The following is a 17,159-nucleotide window of genomic DNA, read 5'->3' on the forward strand; positions in this document are numbered from 1 at the left end:
ATTGAATAAGGTTCTATCAAAATCCGTTCTTACCACACCATATGAGATATGGTATGGTAAGAAGTCGAGTTTAGGTTATCTTAAGATCTGAGAATGTCCGGTCTATGTCAAAAGACAGATGGTTGATAAATTAGAGAATAGATCTGTAATAGCTTGTTTTATTAGGTATCCAAAAGAATCAATGGGATATTACTACTTTCTACAAGATCACAATGTGATTGTGAGTCGAAACGTCATATTCCTAAAAAAATAGTTTATCCAAGATGATGGCAATGGAAGGTTAGTTGAGCTTGAAGAGAAAGTCTCTGAAGAGCAAAGAGCTATGGATCTTCAAAAACTCATTATTCATGAGCCAGTAGTTGATGTTCCTCCACCATCTTGTAGATCTAACTGGATCTCTGACCTCCTAAAAGGTACATGGATATGCTTGCAGAGAAAGTAGAGAAAATATTGCTTATGGGAGATAGGGTCATGGTGATGATCCTAATACTTTTGACGAGGCGATGTCTGACATCGATTTTGAGAAATGATTAGATGCAATGAAGTCAGAGATTAACTCGATGCACTCGAATCAAGTGTGGATCTTAGTGGATCCACCTAAGTGTATAGTACCCATTGGGTGTAAATGAATCTATAAAAGAAAAATAGATACCGATGGTAAGGTAGAGACCTATAAAACTAGGTTCATGGCAAAAGGTTATAATCAGCGCGAAGGCGTTGACCATCAGAAAATCTTCTCGTTCGTAGTCATGCTGAAATCTATCCGCACTCTGCTTGCTGTTGCAGCTTCTTATGATTATGAAATCTGATAGATGGATGTGACAACTGCTTTTCTGAATGGATATCTTGAGGAAGATATCTATATGGAGCAGCCTTTGGGTTCACAACTGGTGATGGTGATCACCGAGTCTGTAAGCTGCAAAGATCTATATATGGATTAAAGCAAGCTTCTTGGAGTTGGAATTTTTATTTTGATGAAGCAATTAAATCGTTTGATTTCGTCAAGAACGAAGAGAAACTTTGTGTATACAAAAGGGTAAGTGGGAATGCAATAACATTCCTCGTATTGTACGTGGCTGATATTCTTCTCATTGAGAATGATATTTTCATGCTGACTATGGTCAAAAGATGGTTGTCCAAGAAATTCTCTATGAAAAATATAGGGGAAGCATCGTATATTTTTGAAATAAAGGTCTATAGGGATAGATCTAAAAGGATGCTAGGTCTGTCACAAAAGCTGTACATAGAGAAAGTGCTAAAGAGGTTCAGTACTCTTACCTCTTAGGCATAGTATTCATCTTTTCAAGATGTCCGACCACATCTGAGGAAGTTCAGCGTATGAGTAGGATTTTTTATGCCTCGACCATAGGGAGCCTCATGTATGTCATACTGTGTATTCAATCTGATATTACCTTTGCTGTGAGTGTCACGAGCAGGTATCAGTTGAATTCAGGCGAGGAGCACTGGATAGCTGTAAAGAATATCTTTAAGTACTTGAGAAGAACTAAGGATTTGTTCTTGATCTTTGGAGGAAGTTCTGAGTTGCAAATCGAGGGGTATACTGATTCAGACTTCATATCTGATCCTGATGATAGAAAATCTACGTCAGGATATGTGTTTGCATACAATGGTGGCGCAGTCAGCTGGAAGAATTTCAAGCAACCCATCATAGCGGATTCGACCACAGAAATTGAATATGTCGTTGCTTCGGATGCTGTAAAAGAAGACTTTTGATTCAAGAAGTTCGTCGCAAAGTTTGGGATAATGACATCAGATGCCATACCAATTTATTACGACAATAATGGAGCCATAGCACTTGCTAAGGAGCCGAGGTCTCATCAAAAATTAAAGCACATCGAGCGGCAGTTCCATATCATATACGACTACCTCGAAAAAAAATATGTCGAGGTGTGAAGAGTAGACTCCGCGGATAACATGGCAGACCCACTGACAAAGTAATTGAACCAGCCAAAGATGAAAGTCCACCTTGAGAAGATGGGACTTAGAGGTATGTATCCTTGAATCATCCATGGAATTAATATTTCGATATATATTTTCAAGGTGTTGAGAATTAGAGGTATGTATAATTAATTTTTAAATGCTCTCAGTCATAGTATCATCATGAGGACGGTGATCGATCCGAATAGATCGGCGCACAGATTACTTCTTTCGAGGTAGATGAGTCTCTGGTTTACAGTGTAGAAACACTGAGTAACGAGTGCGGATAGTTGTTAGAGAACAACTAGTACTGAGCGTGACCATATGAAAGATCACCTGAATTTCTAATCAATTGTCAGTGATCGTCTCGATGCCGTAGTTGTGTGAATGATCTTTTGATCTACGATGGTATGATTGCTCATAGTGAGGCTGTTGGAGTTTGACTGATACATAAACATAGTCTCATTGAGACCTTGTAGTGGACGTTGGCGACGGTCCACTGTAAGAGTAGGGTGCGCATCTAGATGGAATCTATCGATCTTGATAGAGAGTAGTTCTATGGGATTTGAGAGGCTAAGTCCGAGAGTCTGTGGCTACAGCAGTGTGATTGATGGAAAAGAGTTTTCATGAGTATCACAATTGGACTTGAGCTAATCGAATCTATCATATGACTGATGATGAAGTTTGATGATTTATCCATGACCTGCCATGTAGTCGGGACTCACGACAGAAGGACTGAATCATATGTGAACTACACTTTGAGGTTCTATTTCGGTTCTACTGGGTTGCCACTACATACTGCTAGGTGTCACTGGTGGATTGTGAGAGCTTACTAGGATTGCTTAGGATCGACAATTCTTGATGAGTTAGAGTGGAATCGTTCCAATCTATTGAAAAGAGTTTCAATGATACTATGATAGAGATCATTGTAAATATCACTATCAGATAGAATTGAACCTATGGGGTCACACAACAAAGGGATTAGACTTGAAATAAACAATTAGGCTTATGAAGTCTCAATTGGATTTTGAGAAATCCTATTGGGCTTAGGATAACCTTGCTAGCACATGATTGAATCCAATAGAGATCATTGTATATCTCACTATCAGATAGAATTGAACCTATGGGGTCACACAACAAAGGGATTAGATTTGAAATAAGCAATTAGGCTTATGAAGTCTCAATTGGATTTTGAGAAATCCTATTGGGTTTACGATAATCTTGCTAGCACATGATTGAATCTAATTTTCTCTTTGCACTTAAATTCTTATTGGAGAAGATTAATTCAAGTTAGTTACTTGCTCATAACCTTAATCAGTTAGATTTATTGGGCTTCAATTGTTGGATGCCTAGGGTTTTGGATCATATGCATTAAGGGTTCAAACCTTTAATCAATTTTTTTGATTGTTTGCATGGGGCGCCATTTGATTTGATCAAGTTGGGCGTGCCCACTTAAAAGAGGGTGTGTGGGACCAGCATCGGGCGTCCCTTAGGCCCCATGTGGTACATCTTAGATAAAGAAGTTATCTAGACATCTTCACATGGAATTTCTTGCGAGTGGGCAGTGAGCAGCATTGGCAGATTTTGATTGGGTTTGATGCTGTGGAACAAGTATTTGGTATCTGTGATGTATGTGAGAAGATGTACTAATGGTTGTGATTTATGATAGAGAAACCAACACATGGAAAGGCTGGTCACTCTAGGCTTCATTCAGTGTGCAGCCAAGCAATGCGTTCATGTTACACGTAGAGAAGATATAAATAAATTTGTTAATTTTACATAAATACAAGGAATGTTTTTCAGTAGCTCTACAAGTAGTTATATATTGAAATTTTGGATCCTGGACCTGTCCTTAAAAAGAGGGCAGCCTGGTGCATGAGGCTTCTGTCACCGGGGTCTGGGGATGGTCAGATCCTTGTCCTGTCTTAGGACATAGTGAAATATCCATGTTACATCGAGACCCTTTTTCTGTTAAGTGCATTGGCAAGTGTCACTTATGTTCAATTTCTGGCAGTTCATGTGAATTTTCTGCTCGTCTTATGAATTTGTGTAAGTTTCTGTTATAGCTTTTTCAGATTAGAAATAGGGTATTTTGTGGGCATTGGAATGTGTAGAAGAGGTGGAAAACAGAAGGCTTCATATTTTTTTTTTTCGTCTGTAAAATTAGTTCAGTCAACACCTAATCATCATGTAGTTATGCTGATAATATTTAAGTCCACCAATGGGCATATTGTAATCTTAATTTAAATGTTCAATTTAAAAACTTTTGTTATGATATTCCATGCCGTTATGAAAAAAACCAATCCTTCGGATCTTTTTTTTTCTTGCCAGTTTTACTGATTGCTACTATTTGATCATGTTAATCTATGCAGCATCATTGGTCTTATAACTGTTTTATAAACCTTTTTCTTTACTTGCTGAGGCATGAAAGTCACTTCATAGTTCATATTACTAGAAGCACTGTCCATTTCATCTATCCTACCTGTAGCAGTAACGATTAATGTGCTAAAATGCATGATGGGACATGCTATATAAGAACCCACATTGTTTGTATACATTGTACACACATACATTGTATCAAATGTGTGCAAGCCTATGTACCTAAGTGTACTTTGTTTCAATATAATATTCTGAATATAATTTGTGCCATATAGATGAAAACTACATTTGTCTACATTGAACCTTGCCATCTTCCCTTATGCTTTACATTCTTTCCAAGTCTAGCGGTTTGTTGGGGGATTTCTTCTCAGCAACATGAGCTTAGACTGGTAATTGGCCTACCACTTTAGGGATAGGGTTCTGTATTAGTTGCCGTATTCCTTAAAGAAGGCAAATTGTAGGGCTTAAGTAAACTTGCAAGCTCGATATCCATTTTTTGTGAAGATGAAAGAACAAAGTGAGATCAATAAATGCACAATATTCGAAGAGCTAATAAACCTCCCATAAGGTTTAAAAGATGCAAAAGAAGGTTTAGGTTTTGTAGAGTTTCTTGGTGACCTAGTAGTAGAGGGTGGAACAGAGGGTTGTTGAGCATGGCTAGAGAGGTTCTGCTGGGTTTATCTTTTAGGCTGCAAGGCTATTGTTGATCTTAAAACTTTATTATTGAGAAAAATAAATGGATTATATGCACAGATTTTATCAGGTTTTAATTTAGATTTGATCCAAATCAAGCATTGAATAGTGTAATAGCAGCTGGGTGAATGTTTCAGATTGAAGATAGAAATTTTAGAGAAAATGGACCCACAGATGGGTAATAACCAAAGTGGGCTTTCTTCAAGAGGTTTTTTTGCACTTAAAGCTGTACTCATGACAACCAAATAGCCCCTGAAAACCAACTAGACTGCTGCCTGCCCTCTTTCCTGTCAGGACCTCATGAAAAATATAAAATCGCCCCATTATTGATGCCTAAACCCTTTCTTATATGACAATGTTCAGATTCCCATAGAATCCCATATAGACAGACACTTGCATTGTTCTAAAATAAATATTAAAGGCTTCAAGGATGCCCTCCAAGTAAATACCTAAAATAGGACCTCTACATGGTAATCTTGTTTGAATTGTCTTTAAAACCAAATCAAAGATCCACCTGAAGAAGGATGCTATATAAAATAAAAATTCTGAAATAAACTACTTAGGCTTGGTCTAGGTTTCTCTTCTATTGCACATAACTTGAGTTGTTCAATACTCTTGATGCTTCAAAATGCTCCTTACGGCTGGATATATACTTGGATCACCATGATATGGATTGTGTTGCATGATCCAGGCCTTGAGTTACATCAGTTGCATTACCTACTAGTTGGTCTTTTAGTTTTCATAACAAGCCACACTCTCTTGCCTAAATTTGCTCTTTATAAAAATTTGGTACTGATTCTTAGATGGTTGTCAACTGTGTTGACCTGTCGAAAACCTGGTTGAGGTTGTATAAAACCCAAAAATTTCAATCAACCCCTTACCAGAGTCAACAGCCATGAGCTGCATTGGTTAATGTAGGAAATTGGAGATAATGAGTTAAAAACAAAACACAATCCCCCTCATCCACCCGATCTCCTTGGTGAATTTCTCCATCATCCTTTTGTCTTGCTACTCCCACTCCCTCTGTGATCCGAGGGTTCCTCACACCCTATTCTGAATCTTGTTTTCCCTTCTTCTCTGCTTTCCAGTTTTGCAATTTAGGGTTTTAAGTCCTTGCAACACCAAAATGTCGGGTTTTAAAGAGCACCTTTTGCTTAAACCCCAGATCCTTACAGGATGATGATGATGATGAGGATGAGGATGATGATGTTGAGGGGTAACTAGGGCTTCTTCTCTTTTTGGTCTCATTCTTTATCTGATATACTCTCTTTGTTCTCTGCTGTCAGATGCATCCATTGCCTAGGATTGAAAGCCCCCGAAGACTGAGGTCCTGTCCTACTGTCAATGAAGTGTAGGTTGGCTATCAGTTATATTCTTTGTTCTTTGGTTGAGGCAGTGCAGGTGGAGCATGGAACCTTAGGTAGATCACGGTAGATGAGAGGTTTTGGCATTGGATGGAATCGAGGAGGTTTTAGGGAAGGGATGGGCTGGAAAGTGGTTGAACTGATGACCTGCAACCCGGACACCAAAATGGGTCAGTGTCCAGGCTGGATTTCAAACGAATGTGCTTAAGCATTCTATGCAGGCTGTCTATTTTCATAAGAAAAGTATTCAATGATATTGATGTCACACACACGCGCGTGCGCGCGCGCACACGTATGCAGAGGTTCTTGCATGTGCATGTGTTTTCTATGCCTTTCTGGTTCCTGCTATTTTTGCATTTTTTGTTTCTGAACTTGATTTCTTTGGACTATTTTTGCATAATACTGCTTTTAGTCAAGGCCACTTATTGAATCAGGCTACATCTTTCACAAACCTTGTATATAATGTTTGTAATTTTTTTTCTAGATATTGGAAAGTTAATGTTTTTGGAGCTCTGACTTGTGAGATGTTAAGTGCCCTTTAAATTGTCCTTTTCTGGCCGGCATTCTTGGATCTATCTATGCTCTTTTTGTGCTGATGGTAGCATTTTGATTTCTAATTCATTTTCACATGTTTAATAAGGATCTATTTCCAAAATTCTCACTGTGCCTCTCTTTTTATATATTTTGAACATCAATGCTGATATTATTGTGCTACCTGCATCACAGGAGCTTTTAACAAGGCATAAATCAACTGTTGCTGAATTTCTTTCTAAAAATTATGACTGGGTAGGTTTGTCTTTTTGGTGGGTTTGTTGAACTCACTCTTTTTAATATTTTGTTTGTTGCAATTCATTCATTTATTGGACAGAATTTAAGTTAAATGAATCATGGAAAAAAATAATCATGGTTGTTATCTTTGACCATATGTACCTCTATTTTCTTCTTTGCAACCGAGCTTTAGACATGCATCATTGGAAGAGTTTGGAACACTGTAGTTCTGCTTTAGTTTGAAGTTTTGATATGAAATGAATTCACTACCCTTTAGTTTGAAGAGAAGGCTCACCAAACTTTGTGTGTGTGTGTTTAGTGGCTGCTCTTGCATGTATAAATGCCCGAAAACTTCTTTTTTCTGAAATTGTCATGGGTAGATCTTCTGCATAAGCCAGTGTCACTGAACACAATGTTAATTGTACAAGTAAGCTTAAATATATGAAAAGAGAGACAAAAGATGCTATTAGATGCTTTCTTTATATTGTTGAAATTATAAATATTATTTAAAAAAGAAAACAATCATTGACCAATGAAATTTTGATGTATGTTAGCATCATTCCAGTGGACAGCACCTTTTCTTGGTAGACTAATATGAAATTAATGCCAAATGATAACAATTCATATAAATGCACAGACATGCATGTATGCTTGTATTTATTAATGTGTATATGTATGGATGGTTGGAGAGATGCATGAATGCATATCCATGCATGAATACATGTATGTGTGTATGCGGATTTATCTATGCATGTATGTATATGCATGTTTGTTGGATAGACTTTACATGCATATTGCAGTTGTGGGTGCATGTGTATCACTGTCTAAGATGGCTTACTTTGGACTTGTCATTTGAAGATGCTGTCAATCTCACACTTGGATCTGCATAATTTATGACATGAGGCATATGTATTGCACAGAGTTGTATGTAATATGGACACAATGCCTAAATTATACCTTATGTGGGCGGTATATGCATTTGGATTTGAAAATTTCTGCAACAAATAGATCCTCTTCTCTTATTCGTGCTTGAATTATGTGCTATTCAATTTGAAGCCTTAGTAATGTAAGATGTAAATATATTCTAAACATTAAGATCTGATACGTATACGTTTGGCATTTGGAAGGTATGTCCTTACTGAAAAATAAGGCCAAAACACAAATCACATCAATTACCATGTTCTTCACAATTTTCTTACATCTCTAAGTCTTGAAGGAAGATCGATGAGATTTAAGCTTTACCTCGTTAAGCATCAAATGATTTGCTTTTTATGCCACCACCTTTTACAACTCTGTACATTCTTGTATATGCGGATTGTTGGTGTATGTGTGGTGCTCCCAAGCCTTGGGAGGCCATAAGAAGAGCCATGGGCTTGGTATCAGGATTTCATGATCGGTTTGGGTCATAGGGTGAAGGCTGTTAGCCTTCAGGGTCTTGAGGTTCAGAGATTTTGAGCCTCAAGGGGCTAATTTGTATTGGGCTGGGTTTGGGTCCAAAGGTGAGATTAGGTCAAGTTATGGGTATACATGGGCTTGGGTGAGTGCAATCTCATGTGGGTTAGCCATAAGAGTTTTTGAGCTAGGGTATATTAGGATTCATGTGGAAACCTTAGGGTATATAAACCCATATATTGTAACAGTTTGTTGAGTGATCAATATACGGCTTTTCTCTTTAACTTCTCCCTCTCTCTGGTTTGCAGCCACCTAGGCAGCAAGAGGAAACCCTAGAAGGGGGCGCCTCCCTTAAGCCCTAGCCACTCTAGGATTTGGAAGAGGGGGGCGCCTCCCTTAAGCCCTAGCCACTCTAGGATTTGGAAGAGGGAGGCACCCCATCATGTGGGCATCCCTCCTTGTGTGGCCACCTAAGACTCCATGCCCAGGGAGTCTCCACGTGCAAGAAGTCATCTGATCTGGTCAGGGATCAGAAGAGGATGTGGAAGGAGGCTTCGGAGGTGGGCATGAGTGAAGGAAGTGCACGAGGTGATGAGCACGGGCAAAGACTGCACAGGTTGCTGTCAGAGTGTGCGCTGATAATCCCTGTTGGACGAGAGATTTTCTCTGCACCTGGATAGGATTTTATGCTCTGGTTAAAATAGTAAGGAGGGCTCTATCAGATGTCCTTAATGTCTTGATAGATCGTCCAAAAGAGATCAGAAAGGTGGGAGATGAGGCACACAAGTTGGAAGCGTGCAGGTTGAAATTTTTGTCATGGAGTTCCTGTCGTACAGGGACTCTCATCTGAGGAATCTGGTCCAGATTCGTCCACAGATCTGTTAGCCCCAAAGATTCACATCCCTAGTCCTGATTCCAAAGGTCTTGGGAGTGGAAGATCAAATTTGAAGGTGCATCATAGATCCCGAAAAGCAGGGGAGATGTGAACTAGGTCGCTGCTGTAGGGTTCTTGACACGCAGCGATCTAGGGCATGGTGTTTGTTGCCCTTAGAGAGTCTGGATCGTCATGGACTCTTGTAGAGGGCTCCATCATGGTCTCCTTAGGTCCACACAGGTGCACGGTGGTCCTATCAAGTGGTATCAGAGCCTGGTGAAGTGTGGAAACGAGGGAGGAGTCACACAAGATGAAACCAGAAAGCTGCTGCAGAGGATCCTGAACGCCTCGTATTCGTAGAGCTATTTCTTAACGCCCAAGTTTCAGATATTTTAGGCATTAAAACAGTAAGTTCTTGGGTTAACCACGTGTCTACTGTTTTAATTACGGGCCGATCTAATCCTGGGAGGATTAGGAGGCGTCAATAGGAGGCTATTTGTTGAAATCTGCACACCTATTCCACGGTATGCCTTGGATTCATCTTTGTTTTTGCTGTGGCTTGACCAACCAGGAGCAGTGGGTGGAAGGTGGAGGTTGAGAGGATTGATGGGAAAGAAAGTTTCCTGGGGTGGAAGGTTTTGGGTGCATGTTTTCTGATCCAACTTCGATTGGATCCAGCCTTGAAGGAAGAAAGGCTGAAAGGTGTGATGGTTAGGCGATGGGATTCTCTCGGGAAGATGGGCAGCAGGGGGCTGTTTGGTGGATGAGGAGTGTTTGGCATGCTAGAGGAGGGGTTCCCCAAGTGATAATGGTCGAGGTGGAGCTGAAGAAGTGACTATACAGCTTTCGGATGTAGGAAGGCAGGAAAGTAGTCGGGGTGCATTCAGCGATTCGATCAGAGCATGGATTTATGGAGCTTTGGAGTGATGGAGATGGCTGATCCACGGAGTGTCGTAGTTGGTTCAAGAAGAGGTCCTTTGGTGGTTTCGTAGGTGTCCGCAGAGTGTGGAAGGTCTGAAATGGCAGCAGTGATGGAGGTTCAGCAGGAGGTCCAGCAGGGTATTGCTGGGCAGCTAATTGTGGATCAGGTTTTGTTTTCTGCAGGGGCATCAGGAGTCGTTCTTTAGGTGGAGCACCAGCCAGAGGTGCCTCCATAGGTAGAGGATGGTTTGGCAAATGTTTAGAGTCGAGGGGTGCAGGGATGGAGTCAGTTTTTAGCACCAGCGGCGGTGATGCACAACATGGTTCTATGCGGGATGTGTGGGCACCGGAGAGCTGTGGTTCTGGAGAGACCGTGTCAGATGGATTGTTTGTAGTAAGAGGATCCGAATACCTATGAGGTTGAGACGAGCCTCGGATTGAGATAGGTGGGCCTGAGTCGAGGATAGAGTTTGAGCTACAGTTCCTCTAGGTGATGTTGAAGCGACGATTGGTGCAAGGGTAGAAGAGGATAAAATGCTAGGATGGAATTTCCTAAATTCAGTCGTTGGGTTTGAAGAGTTGGATGAGCTCTTGAATTTCGGAGGTGCTCGTGGGATGCAATGTATCTGAGACAGCTTCAGAGGGGTCCGTGGAGTGCGGAGGGTCCAAAAGGGCAGTGATGGTGATCGAGGTGCAATGGCAGGCCTAGCAGGGTAGCATTGGATGGTTGGCCTCGGATGACTCGGGTACAAAGTCGACTTCTGTGGCATCAGATGGACTTTGAATTCAGGTGGAGCACTAGGCAGAGGTGGCTTCATAGGTGGAGAGGGTTCCAGTAGCAGCGAGTGCAGGTTTAGGAGGGTTTCTTCAGAAATGTCTAGGACGAGTGATGCAGCTGCCAAGCAGAAGGGAGCCTACAAATTTCAAGGTGGTGCCAAGAAATAAGCAAGGGTCTTCAGCTGTGGAGGCGATCATCCCAAAGGTCTCTAGGGGTGCATAGAAGTTGAAGAAGATTAGCATCGATGATGGAGGTTTGCACAGGGAGTTGTCAGGGCGCGCAGCGACAGCAGGATTGTGCAGATGGATCGTACGGAGGTTTCCAAGGCTTGAAGGCACCAAAGTGGAGATTGTTAGCGCATGTGTGGTGCTCTCAAGTCTTAGGAGGCCATGAGAGGAGGCATGGGCTTGGTTTCAGAATTCTAGGATCGGTTTGGGTCCTAAAGTGAAGGTTGTCAGCCTCCAGGATCTCGAGATTCAGGGGTTTTGGGCCTCAAGGGGCTAACTTGTATTGGGCCGGATTTGGGTCCAAGCATAAGATTGGTCAAGTCATGGGTGTACATGGGCTTGGGTGAGCGCAATCTCATGTGGGTTAGCCATGGGAGTTTTTGAGCTAGGGTTTATTAGGGTTCATGTGGAAACCCTAGGGTATATAAACCCATGTATTGTAACAATTTGTTGAGTGATCAATATACAGATTTTCTCCTTATCTTCTCCCTCTCTTTGGCTTGCACGCCACCCTAAGCAGCAAGAGGAAACACTAGAAGGGGGTGCCTCCCTCAAGCCCTAGCCACCCTAGGGTTTGGAAGAGAGGCACCCCATCATGTGGGCGCCCCATCATGTGGGCATCCCTCCTTGTGTGGCCACCTAAGACTCCATGTTCGGGGAATCTCCATGCCTAAGAAGCCATCTGATCTGATCAGGGATCAGAGGAGGACGTGGAAGGTGGCTTCGGAGGTGGGCATGAGTGGAGGAAGTGCACAAGGTGACGAGCACAGACAAAGGCTACGTAGGTTGTTGTCAGGATGTGCGCCGGTAGTCCCTGTTGGACAAGGGATTTTCTCCCCACTTGGATCGGGTTTTATGCTCTAGTTAAAACAGTAAGGAGGGCTCTATCAGATGTCCTTAATGTCTTGATAGATCATCCAAAAGAGATCAGAAAGATGGGAGATGAGGCACACAAGTTGGAAGTGCGCAGGCTGAAATTTTTACCATGGAGTCCCTATTGTACAAAGACTCTTCTCATCCAAGAAATTTGGTCCAGATTCGTTCAGATCTGCTAGCCCTGGTTCCAAGGATTCACGTCCCTAGCCCTGGTTCCAAGGATCTTGGGAGTGAAAGATCAGATGTGGAGGTGTGTCTCAGGTCCCGAGAAGCGGGGGAGATGCGAACTAGGTCACTGCTGCAGGGTTCTTGACGTGCAGCGATTTAGGGCATGGTGTTTGCTGCCCTTGGAGAGTCTGGATCGTCATGGACTTTTGTAGAGGACTCAGATCTCCTAAGGTCCACGCAGGTGCATGGCGGTCCTATCACGAATGATGTATGAATATACTACCTCGACTTTCTTTTAATAATTTTCATTTTGACTTTATTTATGTTTTGGATATATTCCTAAAACATCCAAGCTAAAACTTGGTTAACTGGGTTTAAGAATACATTTTCTTATCATTATCAGTTTCTGGTTCCTTGGATGGATGACATTTGGATATGATGCTTTATCTTGTGGTTATCTCGAAAGTTGTCTAGGGCAATATGTGATTATGCCTTTCAGGTTGTCTAATTGATGCATACCTTCTTTCTAAAAAAAAAACTAGGAAAAATAGATGCATAGTTTTGACAACCAAGTAGCTAAATACTTTATGGATCTTTGTTGTTATTTTCTAACAGATTTTTGTTCAATGTTTCTGTCTGGAGGAAATGTCAGCGACTGTATTTCATATCAAGCTCACAACAAAAACTGTTAGGCAATTCTAAAAGTTGATAATATTGAAGAGAACATGAATGTTGGATGAATTCTTATGATGCCATTAGTGCTATCATGCCCCTGATGTCAACATCCATGGTACGGTTGCTACAATCTCATGGTTGGCTGTTGGTCACTTGCAAAATATTGTTATGGATTAGGAAAATTTCTTGGAGGGTCCTTTTGTGTTCAACCACCCTCTCCATGTGATGCGCTGCATGTGGTGGGACATATAACTTGAAGCCATCTATTCAACTGAGGTGAGAGAGTTGGAGGAAGAGATGTGTATGTTTGAAGAGGTTATGAGCTTGCAATTATGTGATTTTTGGGAGATTACGAGTCACTGTCTCATATATGAGTCTTGTTAGGACTTCAACTTTAATTGCATTATCTTACCAACAATCCAACGTAAGGTTCCTTGTGGGATTCTTGTTATACGGGACATCTCATGAAAGCGATACTTCGGACGCACCATATCCATATTCGTATTGATTATAAGCTGCTTATGGTTATGGATAAGAGGATCATAAGCTGCTTGTGGCTGTAGATATTATTGAATCCTAAAATACTCAAATCAAATTAAGAAATATAAAAAATAAATAATCAATACATACCGAGATTTAGAATCTCATCGAGCGTCGATGTTGTTGATAAACATTAGGATCATTTACATAATCTAGTGAAACATCAGCCCATCCCTCTAATCATGCAACATTGTAATCCTTTGCACTTCCATAAGGTATGCGTGCTGGATTGTAACTTATCTCAGATCTCTCGCTGAAATTCTGACTCTGAGAGGTGTCCTCAGGCTGAGAGTATGGCTATGATAGCAGAATCTGATTCGTAAGATGCTCCAGATTGCATAGGATAGTAGCCATTAGAAGCTGATGCCTCGGACGCACCATATCCATATGGATCATAAGCTGTTTGTGGCTTTGAATAAAAGGATCCAGAATATGATGAAGAACTTGATAATAGGCCACAGTATAAGGCCATAGAGAAGATTCTAATGCAGCAGCGATCACATATATTCTAGACACCATGTGCTGCACATTGTATTGACCTGATGTTGATGGACATTGAAAAGCTTAGTAGGGTATAGAAGATAGTGAACTCAGTGCAGATGATTACTAGATTCATTTATAATCACACATGGGTTCTATCATCAATGCGGCGGTATATAAGGAGAGATATATTAAGACCAAGTGTCACACAATTCGCCATGAATTATATAGCACTTGATAGTCTGATTGAGAAGAAAGCACAGCTACGTCAGTTGTTTGTCAGTCCTAAGTGGCAAGAGAGTAGATATGCTAGGGCAGGTACTGAGGAGAGCAATGTGGAGAATTTAGTGACAAGACATATTCTGACAGTGGGCTGAGAAGATAGTTAAGGTTATCAAGTCTTTATATGAAGTACTTCGGGCAGTGGACAGTGAAAGGTACCTTCAGATAGGCTTCTTGTATCACATGATGCAGAGGGCAAAGGATCAAATTAGGTTGGCAGATTCGAAACATGCCCATGACTACATCCAAATCATTGAGTATCAGTGGGACTATCAGATGGGTAGAAATTTGCATGTAGCAGGTAAGCAGCAAATCAAGAATCCTTTGAAAATTTGATTGCTCTAGTATTTGTATTTTGTACAAACATGCTTAACCAATTTTAAAATTTTTCTACAGCTTACTATTTGAATCCTTGATTCCAGTACACGGTACTTGGGATAGGTATGGATGACGAGCTTCTGACAGCCCTACAAAATGTGATAGACAAGATGGAGCTAGATCCAGAAATCGTGGGTATGTGTATACAAGAAGTCAGGTTAAATGGTTTTTGAGTTTTTGCTAACTTAGCTATTTGTTAAACCAGTAATACATTACAATAAATATATTTTTTTATAGATGGAAATGTTTAGGGAGGGCATTGATAGCTTTGCAATAGATCTGTCGGTCGCAAGTGATCGCTGTCATAGGCGGTCAAAAATAAATCTAATTCACTATTATGTAGTTAGGGTGAATCAGGATCGTATTCACAGAGATCACGTTAGTTACGGTTCAGTTGTTTTAATCTCAAATTAAAGATGAATAGAAGTTGATTAATTAGAAGACTATTAAATAAGCAAGCAAGGAAATAAACAACTTAATTAAAGATTTACTTCAAATATGAGAGAAGTTTTCAGGATCTCAACTGTTTTCTTGTTCGACAGTTGGTATCCTTCTTAACATGTCTTTGCTTAGATATCTAAATAATAAAGATATAGCCTATCTTAAAGAGTACATCCCGTACCCGTTGGATCACGGTCCGTCCCTTAAAGTTATAGGCTAGTTTAAATTATCTAGATAAAAAAAAAGAATTATAACCTAAAGATAATCTATTCAAAGAGCACAAACTGTACCCATAGATCACGGCTTGTCCCAAGGGTCATAAATTATTCTAGATCCAAATTCTTATGCAAAGTAAAATAAAGACATAGAAAATATGAAGCATGACAAGCAAATCTTTATTGCATATCAAGAAAGAAATACAAAAGATTGAAAGTAAAAAAAATATTGTCTAAACAGATTACAGAGATTTTCTGAGAGTTAACGACTAGCCAGTCATAGGGATGCTCTTCACCACGATCTACATTCTGAACTCTGGAGATTCCTTTCTTCGGATTTGGAGAAGACCTTCAGCAGCAAGAGGAGGAGATTTGGTGGAGAATAGGTTGAGGAAAGTGGGTTTGGAAGAGATTGGAATGGGGAAGAGGGTTGCTGAAATTTTTAGGCTACAGTCTGTAGGGCTGAAAAGAGAGAGATTTGGAGGACTTTGGAGGCTTTTGGATATGTAATTTTTATGGTTTGTAGGGGACTAATGGAGGTTTGGGATGGCAGAGTTTGAAAAAAAAAGGTTGGACCTTTGGCCAGCTAAAAATTTGGAAAGACAGGATTGGCGTGAAGAAGGGCTGTGGCGTGGAACCTAAGGCTATAGGGATTAGAGGGAGATGATCCCCACAAGGGGGCTGATGTTATGAAGTGTTGGGATTTGTGGCATTTAAATAGAGGAGAAAGGCCTAGGGTTTTGTGGTGTAGCGTGTAAGAGAGGAAAGAAAAAGAGCTGGCTGATTTTATGATGGCGCATGAGGGCTTTTGTTGCGTGTAATAATTAAAAGAGGGGGCACAAGTTTGTGTAAGAAGGAAAGGGGAAGAGAGCGTGGGTTTTATTAGCGTGAAGAAGTGGCACGTGGGGAGTTTGGCATGGAGGATTTTAGGGTTTCATAAAAAGAGAGGTGGGAGCATGAATAAGGATTCTTAGATCTTCATATTGCTTCTCCTCCGTCGATCAATAAGTCGCGTTCACATTGGATCAATAAGTCGGTAAGTTTAAAGTCTTCAGCCAGACTTCATGGTTCTGCCTATCCTGTGTTGAATATGGGATTGACAAACTCCAATGATTTTAGATTGTCAATCTCAAGAAGATAGCTTGCCACTCCATTATTGATGAAGTCCATTAGTTCTTCGTCGTCAATTTTCAAAAAGTAGATCACAACTCTATTAGTATCAATTTTTGGAAAATGGTTTGCAACCCCATTTTCAGCCTCTTATCTATCGAGAATTGTTTCTATATATTCTTCTAAAATGCTCCTAAATTGGGTTTTTGGATTAGGAGTTAGATCCGATGCACTGATTATTGGGAGCATGTCATAAGGTCCTATATACACATTCAGGTATAATCGAGAGTGGTTTCAGTTCCAGGACCGATGGTGATTCTAAAGAGAGCTATTGGAGCAGGTATTGCTGGTAAAAGCTTATATTTCTCAGTCCATGGGGAGTGGTGCTAAAATTAAATGGCTCTAGTAATATGTGCACATTTTCAACATATCCATCTAAGTCAAAATCATCCACTCCAAAAGGATCCTAACGTGTATGCACTGGGTCCTGAAAAATTCTTTTAGGGGTAGCTTCCTCTATTGTATCTTTTAGGGGTGAAGCCATATGATAGAATTGGGTTGCTTTGATTAAATTTTTTTTTTATTTAAAGGAAGAGGGAGAGAAGAAGAGAAGATGAAGAAAGAGAGAAGTTCTAAAGATAAGAACCCAAAGAGAGTCTT

At 40.5% G+C, this 17,159-nt stretch overlaps 1 protein-coding gene across 3 annotated transcripts in view; it reads left to right on the plus strand.

The window, feature by feature from the left end:
• LOC105032982 (putative MO25-like protein At5g47540) overlaps positions 1-17,159 on the plus strand; it is a 94,683-nt gene that overhangs the window by 57,729 nt on the left and 19,795 nt on the right. For all 3 annotated transcript variants that reach the window (XM_029261179.2, XM_010907589.3, XM_073249167.1), the window contains exon 6: positions 7,101-7,160. In XM_029261179.2, coding sequence (XP_029117012.1) covers positions 7,101-7,160 — 60 coding nt within the window. The remainder of the gene's footprint in view (positions 1-7,100; positions 7,161-17,159) is intronic.

Source organism: Elaeis guineensis, chromosome 15, assembly GCF_000442705.2.
Source record: "Elaeis guineensis isolate ETL-2024a chromosome 15, EG11, whole genome shotgun sequence".
Taxonomy (NCBI): domain Eukaryota; kingdom Viridiplantae; phylum Streptophyta; class Magnoliopsida; order Arecales; family Arecaceae; genus Elaeis; species Elaeis guineensis.